General features: G+C 51.1%; 1 protein-coding gene across 1 annotated transcript; it reads left to right on the top strand.

Moving 5' to 3' along the window:
• Window positions 1-6,164: 6,164 nt before the first annotated feature.
• On the top strand, window positions 6,165-11,246 carry LOC142186767 (uncharacterized). The gene is made up of 5 exons (XM_075261357.1): window positions 6,165-6,266; window positions 9,632-9,790; window positions 10,209-10,373; window positions 10,650-10,808; window positions 10,982-11,246. Exons 1-5 carry the CDS (start codon window positions 6,264-6,266, stop codon window positions 11,144-11,146), a joined length of 651 nt encoding a protein of 216 aa, XP_075117458.1. The 5' UTR covers window positions 6,165-6,263; the 3' UTR covers window positions 11,147-11,246.
• Window positions 11,247-11,651: the final 405 nt, after the last annotated feature.

Genomic DNA, 11,651 nt, shown 5'->3' with positions numbered 1-11,651 from the left:
AGACCCCTAAACTAATACAGACCCCAGACCAGACCCCTAATCTAATACAGACCCCAGACCAGACCCCTAAACTAATACAGACCCCAGACCAGGACCCCTAAACTAATACAGACCCCAGACCGGACCCCTAAACTAATACAGACCCCAGACCGGACCCCTAAACTAATACAGACCCCAGACCGGACCCCTAAACTAATACAGACCCCAGACCACACCCCTAAACTAATACAGACCCCAGACCACACCTCTAAACTAATACAGACCCCAGACCAGACCCCTAAACTAATACAGACCCCAGACCCCTAAACTAATACAGACCTCAGACCAGACCCCTAAACTAATACAGACCCCAGACCAGACCCCTAAACTAATACAGACCCCAGACCGGACCCCTAAACTAATACAGACCCCAGACCAGACCTCTAAACTAATACAGACCCCAGACCAGACCCCTAAACTAATACAGACCCCAGACCAGACCCCTAAACTAATACAGACCCCAGACCAGACCACTAAACTAATACAGACCCCAGACCGGACCCCTAAACTAATACAGACCCCAGACCGGACCCCTAAACTAATACAGACCCCAGACCAGACCCCTAAACTAATACAGACCCCAGACCAGACCCCTAAACTAATACAGACCCCTAAACTAATACAGACCCCAGACCAGACAAGACCCCTAAACTAATACAGACCCCAGACCAGGACCCCTAAACTAATACAGACCCCAGACCAGACCTCTAAACTAATACAGACCCCAGACCAGACCTCTAAACTAATACAGACCCCAGACCAGGACCCCTAAACTAATCCAGACCCCAGACCAGACCCCTAAACTAATACAGACCCCAGACCAGACCTCTAAACTAATACAGACCCCAGACCAGACCCCTAAACTAATACAGACCCCAGACCAGACCCCTAAACTAATACAGACCCCAGACCAGACCCCTAAACTAATACAGACCCCAGACCAGACCCCTAAACTAATACAGACCCCAGACCAGACCTCTAAACTAATACAGACCCCAGACCGGACCCCTAAACTAATACAGACCCCAGACCAGACCCCTAAACTAATACAGACCCCTAAACTAATAAAGACCCCAGACCAGACCAGACCCCTAAACTAATACAAACCCCTAAACTAATACAGACCCCAGACCAGACCTCTAAACTAATACAGACCCCAGACCAGGACCCCTAAACTAATACAGACCCCAGACCAGACCTCTAAACTAATACAGACCCCAGACCAGACCTCTAAACTAATACAGACCCCAGACCAGACCTCTAAACTAATACAGACCCCAGACCAGACCTCTAAACTAATACAGACCCCAGACCAGGACCCCTAAACTAATACAGACCCCAGACCAGACCCCTAAACTAATACAGACCCCAGACCAGACCTCTAAACTAATACAGACCCCAGACCAGACCCCTAAACTAATACAGACCCCAGACCGGACCCCTAAACTAATACAGACCCCAGACCACACCCCTAAACTAATACAGACCCCAGACCACACCCCTAAACTAATACAGACCCCAGACCAGACCCCTAAACTAATACAGACCCCAGACCCCTAAACTAATACAGACCTCAGACCAGACCCCTAAACTAATACAGACCCCAGACCAGACCCCTAAACTAATACAGACCCCAGACCGGACCCCTAAACTAATACAGACCCCAGACCAGACCCCTAAACTAATACAGACCCCAGACCAGACCCCTAAACTAATACAGACCCCAGACCAGACCCCTAAACTAATACAGACCCCAGACCGGACCCCTAAACTAATACAGACCCCAGACCGGACCCCTAAACTAATACAGACCCCAGACCAGACCCCTAAACTAATACAGACCCCAGACCAGACCCCTAAACTAATACAGACCCCAGACCAGACCAGACCCCTAAACTAATACAGACCCCAGACCAGGACCCCTAAACTAATACAGACCCCAGACCAGACCTCTAAACTAATACAGACCCCAGACCAGACCTCTAAACTAATACAGACCCCAGACCAGGACCCCTAAACTAATACAGACCCCAGACCAGACCCCTAAACTAATACAGACCCCAGACCAGACCTCTAAACTAATACAGACCCCAGACCAGACCCCTAAACTAATACAGACCCCAGACCAGACCCCTAAACTAATACAGACCCCAGACCAGACCCCTAAGCTAATACAGACCCCAGACCAGACCCCTAAACTAATACAGACCCCAGACCAGACCCCTAAACTAATACAGACCCCAGACCAGACCAGACCCCTAAACTAATACAGACCCCAGACCAGACCAGACCCCTAAACTAATACAGACCCCAGACCAGACCAGACCCCTAAACTAATACAGACCCCAGACCAGACCCCTAAACTAATACAGACCCCAGACCAGACCTCTAAACTAATACAGACCCCAGACCAGACCTCTAAACTAATACAGACCCCAGACCAGACCTCTAAACTAATACAGACCCCAGACCAGACCCCTAAACTAATACAGACCCCAGACCAGGACCCCTAAACTAATACAGACCCCAGACCAGACCCCTAAACTAATACAGATCCCAGACCAGACCCCTAAACTAATACAGACCCCAGACCAGACCCCTAAACTAATACAGACCCCAGACCGGACCTCTAAACTAATACAGACCCCAGACCGGACCCCTAAACTAATACAGACCCCAGACCAGACCTCTAAACTAATACAGACCCCAGACCGGACCCCTAAACTAATACAGACCCCAGACCGGACCCCTAAACTAATACAGACCCCTAAACTAATAAAGACCCCAGACCAGACCAGACCCCTAAACTAATACAAACCCCTAAACTAATACAGACCCCAGACCAGACCAGACCCCTAAACTAATACAGACCCCAGACCAGGACCCCTAAACTAATACAGACCCCAGACCAGACCTCTAAACTAATACAGACCCCAGACCAGACCTCTAAACTAATACAGACCCCAGACCAGACCTCTAAACTAATACAGACCCCAGACCAGACCTCTAAACTAATACAGACCCCAGACCAGACCTCTAAACTAATACAGACCCCAGACCAGGACCCCTAAACTAATACAGACCCCAGACCTGACCCCTAAACTAATACAGACCCCAGACCAGACCTCTAAACTAATACAGACCCCAGACCAGACCCCTAAACTAATACAGACCCCAGACCAGACCCCTAAACTAATACAGACCCCAGACCAGACCCCTAAACTAATACAGACCCCAGACCAGACCAGACCCCTAAACTAATACAGACCCCAGACCAGACCCCTAAACTAATACAGACCCCAGACCAGACCCCTAAACTAATACAGACCCCAGACCAGACCCCTAAACTAATACAGACACCAGACCCCTAATCTAATACAGACCCCAGACCAGACCCCTAAACTAATACAGACCCCAGACCAGGACCCCTAAACTAATACAGACCCCAGACCGGACCCCTAAACTAATACAGACCCCAGACCGGACCCCTAAACTAATACAGACCCCAGACCGGACCCCTAAACTAATACAGACCCCAGACCACACCCCTAAACTAATACAGACCCCAGACCAGACCCCTAAACTAATACAGACCCCAGACCAGACCCCTAAACTAATACAGACCCCAGACCAGATCCCTAAACTAATACAGACCCCAGACCCCTAAACTAATACAGACCTCAGACCAGACCCCTAAACTAATACAGACCCCAGACCAGACCCCTAAACTAATACAGACCCCAGACCGGACCCCTAAACTAATACAGACCCCAGACCGGACCCCTAAACTAATACAGACCCCAGACCACACCCCTAAACTAATACAGACCCCAGACCAGACCCCTAAACTAATACAGACCCCAGACCAGACCCCTAAACTAATACAGACCCCAGACCAGATCCCTAAACTAATACAGACCTCAGACCAGACCCCTAAACTAATACAGACCCCAGACCAGACCCCTAAACTAATACAGACCCCAGACCAGACCCCTAAACTAATACAGACCCCAGACCAGACCCCTAAACTAATACAGACCCCAGACCGGACCCCTAAACTAATACAGACCCCAGACCAGACCCCTAAACTAATACAGACCGCAGACCAGACCTCTAAACTAATACAGACCCCAGACTAGACCCCTAAACTAATACAGACCCCAGACCAGACCCCTAAACTAATACAGACCCCAGACCAGACCCCTAAACTAATACAGACCCCAGACCGGACCCCTAAACTAATACAGACCCCAGACCAGACCCCTAAACTAATACAGACCTCAGACCAGACCCCTAAACTAATACAGACCCCAGACCAGACCCCTAAACTAATACAGACCCCAGACCGGACCCCTAAACTAATACAGACCCCAGACCAGACCCCTAAACTAATACAGACCCCAGACCAGACCCCTAAACTAATACAGACCTCAGACCAGACCCATAAACTAATACAGACCCCAGACCAGACCCCTAAACTAATACAGACCCCAGACCAGACCCCTAAACTAATACAGACCCCAGACCAGACCAGACCCCTAAACTAATACAGACCCTGGTGAGGACTACACAACCACTTTGTCCATGACTTCCATCGCGCAGTATAAGATCGGCGTGTCACCTGCGCCGCGGCCCTATTAATATTAGGATCGGGTTATGAACATATTCAGCACTTGTGGAGTTTTTGCAACTCCTTTCCGGATATTGGTGGAGCAGTCGCAGGGCGGTGCGGCAGTTGTTGGTCGTACGTTGCGGCTGAAGTCCCCAAGTAGCCAACAGTTACATATTTCACATGACAAAAGTCACACCCAAGTCGTGCAACAAAAATTTTCAGTGTGACATGCGATATCATGAAACTGCGACATGGTGAATTTTGGTCGCAGATCGCAAGTTCTCACGTGTCTGCAAATTGACGGCCAAACCCCAGCTCTGAACGACACATGTCTCCGTGTAGCCTTAGCCTAAGGCCCGACATTCCTCCCGGGAACCGTGTTGTGCAACAGTCTCGCTATGCAGAGTGCACCGGGTCAGTGTACAGCTGTGTTCACACAATCAACTTTCCAGATGCAGTTTTTAAAGCCAAAACCAAGCGCAGAGTGAAAAAGTGGAGAAGTCACATTTGTCTTTTGGACTCAAAAACTGCATCTGCAAACGTGTACATGTAAACACAGCCTAAAGCTTCAGGCTGCTGCAGAGGGATACACAGGAGGTTGTCTAGACTGGATCCGACTGCAGCAGACCCTCAGCTGTGAGCAGTACTAGACCCGTCTGCAGTGGACCCTCAGCTGTGAGCAGTACTAGAGCCGTCTGTAGCGGACCCTCAGCCGTGAGCAGTACTAGAGCCGTCTGTAGCAGACCCTCAGCTGTGAGCAGTACTAGACCCGTCTGCAGCGGACCCTCAGCTGTGAGCAGTACTAGAGCCGTCTGCAGCGGACCCTCAGCCGTGAGCAGTACCAGATCCGTCTGCAGCGGACCCTCAGCCGTGAGCAGTACTAGAGCCGTCTGTAGCAGACCCTCAGCTGTGAGCAGTACTAGACCCGTCTGCAGCGGACCCTCAGCTGTGAGCAGTACTAGAGCCGTCTGCAGCGGACCCTCAGCCGTGAGCAGTACCAGATCCGTCTGCAGCGGACCCTCAGCCGTGAGCAGTACCAGACCCGTCTGCAGCGGACCCTCAGCCGTGAGCAGTACTAGAGCCGTCTGCAGCGGACCCTCAGCCGTGAGCAGTACTAGAGCCGTCTGCAGCGGACCCTCAGCCGTGAGCAGTACTAGAGCCGTCTGCAGCGGACCCTCAGCTGTGAGCAGTACTAGAGCCGTCTGCAGCGGACCCTCAGCTGTGAGCAGTATCAGACCCGTCTGCAGCGGACCCTCAGCTGTGAGCAGTACTAGAGCCGTCTGCAGCGGACCCTCAGCCGTGAGCAGTACTAGAGCCGTCTGCAGCGGACCCTCAGTTGTGAGCAGTACCAGAGCCGTCTGTAGCGGACCCTCAGCTGTGAGCAGTATCAGACCCGTCCGCAGCAGCACTGCCCCCCTCCTCTTCCTCTTCCATTACTCATCACTTCATGCTTTTCCAGATGAGGAGGAATGTAGATTTGGGCAGGGTGTTGGCCCGGGGCCTGTGGGTGCGGCTCCCTCCTCTTACAGTTCCTGCTTCCCCGCCTGCTCTGAGCTTCTCACCTAGACGGCGGCGGTGTCAGTATCAGCAGAGGGTCCTGCACTCGTTCACCATGGTGAGTACTCTCCTCGCACTACTAGCACCGGGCACTACACGTGCACCATCTTATAGGGCGGCCATAATCATACAGATACTGTAGCCGTGTGTCACCTAGGACATGCTGGGCCTTGTAGTCCCTCTGGTGACGGGGGCAGATGGTTATACAGATGGTGATCACAGCCAAACCCAGAGGGGTAAAAGACTAAAGATGGGGCGGCCTCACCCTTTTCTTCCTAGGGGGCGCTGCCATGTCTTATTTGCCCCCTGATACTGTTGTATAGAATGACTTTATGGCCCCTGGATTCCCCACTGAGTCCTTGTCTGGGCCTGGACATTGGGCTGTTGTTCTATAGAGAAGTGCACGTGCCCCATGGGGTAATGGCCCCCTGTCCAGTGTGAGCAGTGCCCCCTCCCCATATAACTTCACCATGGTACTTCTAGCACGCAGCCCACCCTGAGATCAGTCCTGTGTGTGGTGGGGCCTATAGACGGACTCTTGTCCGCGCCGGATTAGCCGAGGGGGGGGGCGGGGGGATAATGGCTGTCGTAGTCACACATCTTCTTGTTACACGTGTTTGTGGTAACCAAGCCACGACTACACGGCCCAGCCCGGTGTATACAGACCCACGGTTATAGCGAGCGGTGTATACAGATCCTGTGCAGTGTGATGTCATCAGTCTCTGGTGACATCACGGTTATAGTGAGCGGTGTATACAGATCCTGTGCAGTGTGATGTCATCAGTCTCTGGTGACATCACGGTTATAGCGAGCGGTGTACAAGAGGCGCGGCGGTGTATACAGATCCAGTGCAGTGTGATGTCATCAGTCTCTGGTGACATCACGGTTATAGCGAGCGGTGTATACAGATCCAGTGCAGTGTGATGTCATCAGTCTCTGGTGACATCACGGTTATAGCGAGCGGTGTACAAGAGGCGCAGCGGTGTATACAGATCCAATGCAGTGTGATGTCATCAGTCTCTGGTGACATCACGGTTATAGCGAGCGGTGTATACAGATCCAGTGCAGTGTGATGTCATCAGTCTCTGGTGACATCACGGTTATAGCGAGCGGTGTACAAGAGGCGCAGCGGTGTATACAGATCCAATGCAGTGTGATGTCATCAGTCTCTGGTGACATCACGGTTATAGCGAGCGGTGTATACAGATCCAGTGCAGTGTGATGTCATCAGTCTCTGGTGACATCACGGTTATAGCGAGCGGTGTATACAGATCCAGTGCAGTGTGATGTCATCAGTCTCTGGTGACATCACGGTTATAGCGAGCGGTGTATACAGATCCAGTGCAGTGTGATGTCATCAGTCTCTGGTGACATCACGGTTATAGCGAGCGGTGTATACAGACCCAGTGCAGTGTGATGTCATCAGTCTCTGGTGACATCACGGTTATAGCGAGCGGTGTACAAGAGGCGCGGCGGTGTATACAGATCCAGTGCAGTGTGATGTCATCAGTCTCTGGTGACATCATGGTTATAGTGAGCGGTGTATACAGATCCTGTGCAGTGTGATGTCATCAGTCTCTGGTGACATCACGGTTATAGCGAGCGGTGTACAAGAGGCGCGGCGGTGTATACAGATCCAGTGCAGTGATATCAGTCTGTATATAGTCTGTACCTGCCTGACCTATAACGGTGACCTCGGTGTGATAATAGTGATAGCGCGCTGAGGGCGGAGCCGCTGATAACCTATAGGGTCAGCCATATGTTCCCGGAGACTATAGATACTGTATAATAATGGCTGCACTGAATACAAGCTATTGTCCTCTGTTATCAGCCGTGTCAGGAGGGGCAGGCATGATGGCGGCGGTGCAGAGAATCCCCTTCGGGGCGCGCCTCCGCCTCTTCTTCTTCTTCTAGTCTCAGGCCGGCGGGGTTACTGGCCCTTTAAGGTCATGGCCTCCGGTATGTTCTTTCTGTCTCTATGGAGATCTCTGTGGCCGCCCTCCTTCCTGTGACTAACCCTGCGGCGCCATCACCAGGAGATCAGTCAGGATTGTATCACAACAAAGAAAGTTACTGAGATCTGTGGCTGCCCCCTGGTGGTGCACTGCTGTATGACTAGTCAGATGATCAGGAAGATGGGAAAGCTGGGTGACGCCATATCTGTCAGGATATGAGATAGGAGAACGTCTAATGCCTATAGAAACCTCTGGATAACATATATATATATAATAGTCTGTACTCTACCTGTACAATCCTAGGCAGCCCAGTATCTGCAGGCCTAGTCATGGCTGTGACTATGATGGGGTATATAGTCTCCATAGTCCAGTATCTGCAGGCCTGGTGATGTCTCACTATGGCGGGGTGGGGTATATAGTCCTCATAGTCCAGTATCTGCAGCTATGGTGATGTCTCACTATGGCGGGGTGGGATATAGTCCCCATAGTCCAGTATCTGCAGGCCTGGTGATGTCTCACTATGGTGGGGCTGGTATATAGTCTCCATAGTCCAGTATCTGCAGGCCTGGTGATGTCTCACTATGGCGGGGTGGGGTATATAGTCCTCATAGTCCACTATCTGCAGTTATGGTGATGTCTCACTATGGCGGGGCCAGGTATATAGTCCTCATAGTCCAGTATCTGCAGGTCCAGTGATGTCTCACTATGGCGGGGCCAGGTATATAGTCCTCATAGTCCAGTATCTGCAGGTCCAGTGATGTCTCACTATGGCGGGGCCAGGTATATAGTCCTCATAGTCCAGTATCTGCAGGTCCAGTGATGTCTCACTATGGCGGGGCCAGGTATATAGTCCTCATAGTCCAGTATCTGCAGTTATGGTGACTCGGCATATGGTCCTTCCCCCTCCAGTATCTCCTCACTCTCTGTATATGGATTTTCTTAGTAGACCTTGTCCCCTCCATAGACCTGTGTTAATATGACGGCAGAGTCTGTACCGCGTGTGGCTGGGCATGTGCCTGCGTGTCCTGAGTAGTCCTGACATTCCATTGCTATGGGACACCGCGGGTGTAGCCACAGCCCCATAAAGCACACAAGCCGCACATGTGAGGTGTGAGCAGACTAGTTCCACCAGATCAGGCCCGGCAGGGCTGTACCTATAGTGGGTGTAGAGATCGAGGTCACATATGGCCCTGGAGCCGAGAGCTATCACATAGACCCTTCACTTGTGGTTGGCTCCACTGTCATCCCGTGTGATTAAATTACTACTTGTGAAATCGATGGACTGTCCATGTGATGATGGATGTAGAGTGGCCCTATATATAAATGATTGTTGGGGGTCCTGTCCAGGTGCCCTCCACGTATGTTATCCAATCCATCTTATTGTCTATAGACACCCAGGCAGATATCCCATGAGTATCTGGGGCTGGGCATCTCTGGGTCATTGATCTGTCAATTGTTCCTCTTTTAGGCACAAATGAGACAGAGTCCACCAACCGACATGGAGCGCAACATGGAGAAGATCATCACCATCTTCCAGAGATACGCCGGCAAGGAGGGAAGCCAGGCCTCCATGAACATCAAAGAGTTTGAGAACTTCATGAACATTGAGCTGGGCTCCTTCACCAAGGTAAGTGACCCTTGACCACAGTCTCCTTGTCTTGAAGGTAAATTACCCCATGTTGGGCACCTCACAGACTCCATACAAAGCCAGGATCTAACCACCTCAACCACCAAAGCCTGGTGCTCCACCTCTGGTGACGGAGCTGTGATCAGGAACGTTCTCCTCCCATTAGTTACAGTCAGCCATCTTAGAATGACGGCGTCCATTATCGAGTCACCTGGTCACCACCTCTGGCTGGTTTTAAGGGTATGATCATTACAAAACCCATGGCAGAGGTACAAGCCCTACGGTATTCAGTATGAAGTGCCAAAGATTCATGGGGCAACTTTTTCCCACTTAGTTCTCGCAGATCTTCCCAATCTCTGTCCTAAGGGGCTATTCACATGGTCTCTACTCTCTATAATGACCCTTCCTGCTCCACCAGAACCAGAAAGACCCAAACATCCTGAAGAAGATGATGGGCTCTGTAGACGGTGGGATTGATGGCAAGAAGGACAATGAGATGGACTTCCAGGAATTCCTCAACCTCATCGGCGGCATCATGGTGGCTTGTAACGACGCCTTGGCCAAGTGTCCACCACCACAAAAGGTATCATATCCGTATCTATCTGCCTCCTGCCAATCTGGGTGAGGGGGACGCAGGCTTCTGTTTCCCGCTACTGAACAGTATGTGTTTGTAAGGTGAGTCACCTATTGTCTACACGCCAACGTCTTCTGTGAGACAAGTCAACATCCTGACCGAGATCTGGATAGGTTGCTTCATTAGTGCAATGTTCCTTTAAGTAGCCCAGAGTCTTACTGGCACACGGCAGCCATGACACTTTACTTACCTGTGCAACACCTTATGACTAACCTTCTTTTCCAGAATCCTGCCCCCGCCACCCCACCCACAGAGATGGAGGCCTCCATGGAAAGCATTATCCGGTGCTTCCAGCACTACGCCGGCAAGAAAGGAGACAAGAACCAGATGGATTACAGCGAGTTCGAAGCTTTCATGAAGACGGAGCTGAGATCCTTCACCGAGGTGAGTGGGAGGAGCAGAGTCCTGAAATACTCTGTAATGCTGGGAGAGGAATGTGCTGATCTTGTAGGGGGCAGTGATGTCATAGTTAGTGAGGACTGGGCTGTGACGTGAGATGACCTGGGTCTTCTTGACCACACCATGTTGACCTCCAATGTGCCTTCATTCACTCGCAGAACCAGAAGGACCCGAACATTGTCCGCAAGTTGATGGAGTCGGTGGACGGAGCGGTGGATGGTAGACAGGACAAACAGATGAATTTCCAGGAGTTCATGAACCTGATTGGAGGCATCATGGTGGCCTGTCACGATGCTATGATGAGACACCTGAAGAGGGTGTGAGCCGCCCCTCTCCTCCGCACCTCCAGTCATTCCTTGGATTTTACATGTGAATTGTGAAGTTTCTGCTGTTGCTTTTGTTGTAATAAAATAATAAAATCTTCCCGGTGTGTCTCATGTGGTGAGGAGGCATCTGGGGGTGACACCAAGGAGGACACCCTGTACCTGGGGTCTTGGATAGGGTTGAGCTGATCTTGAGATTTCAGGATCGATTGTAAAACCCGTTTTCCGATCATTTTCCAGCCGATCCAGATTGTGAAATTTGCTCGATCGGAATCTGATCTTTCCCGATCGCTTTTAGGGTTGAGCCGATCTTGCGATAACCTCCGACCTCAATCCCGCTGGAAAAGATTGTGAAATTTACTCGATCGGAATCCGATTGCTCAACCCTAGTCTTGGAGTTGGAGGGCCCCGGTTCTGTTTGAAAAACTGCAAAATAAATAACCATTCCCCAGAAAGCCCAGAACATGGACTAAGGAGTCGTGTCGCCCTCTCTCCGGCCGAGGCA

This window comes from Leptodactylus fuscus, unplaced genomic scaffold (genome assembly GCF_031893055.1).
Source record: "Leptodactylus fuscus isolate aLepFus1 unplaced genomic scaffold, aLepFus1.hap2 HAP2_SCAFFOLD_1156, whole genome shotgun sequence".
Classification (NCBI taxonomy): Eukaryota; Metazoa; Chordata; class Amphibia; order Anura; family Leptodactylidae; genus Leptodactylus; species Leptodactylus fuscus.
Note: the sequence above shows the minus strand (reverse complement) of the source record. Positions and strands in the feature narration are given on the sequence as shown.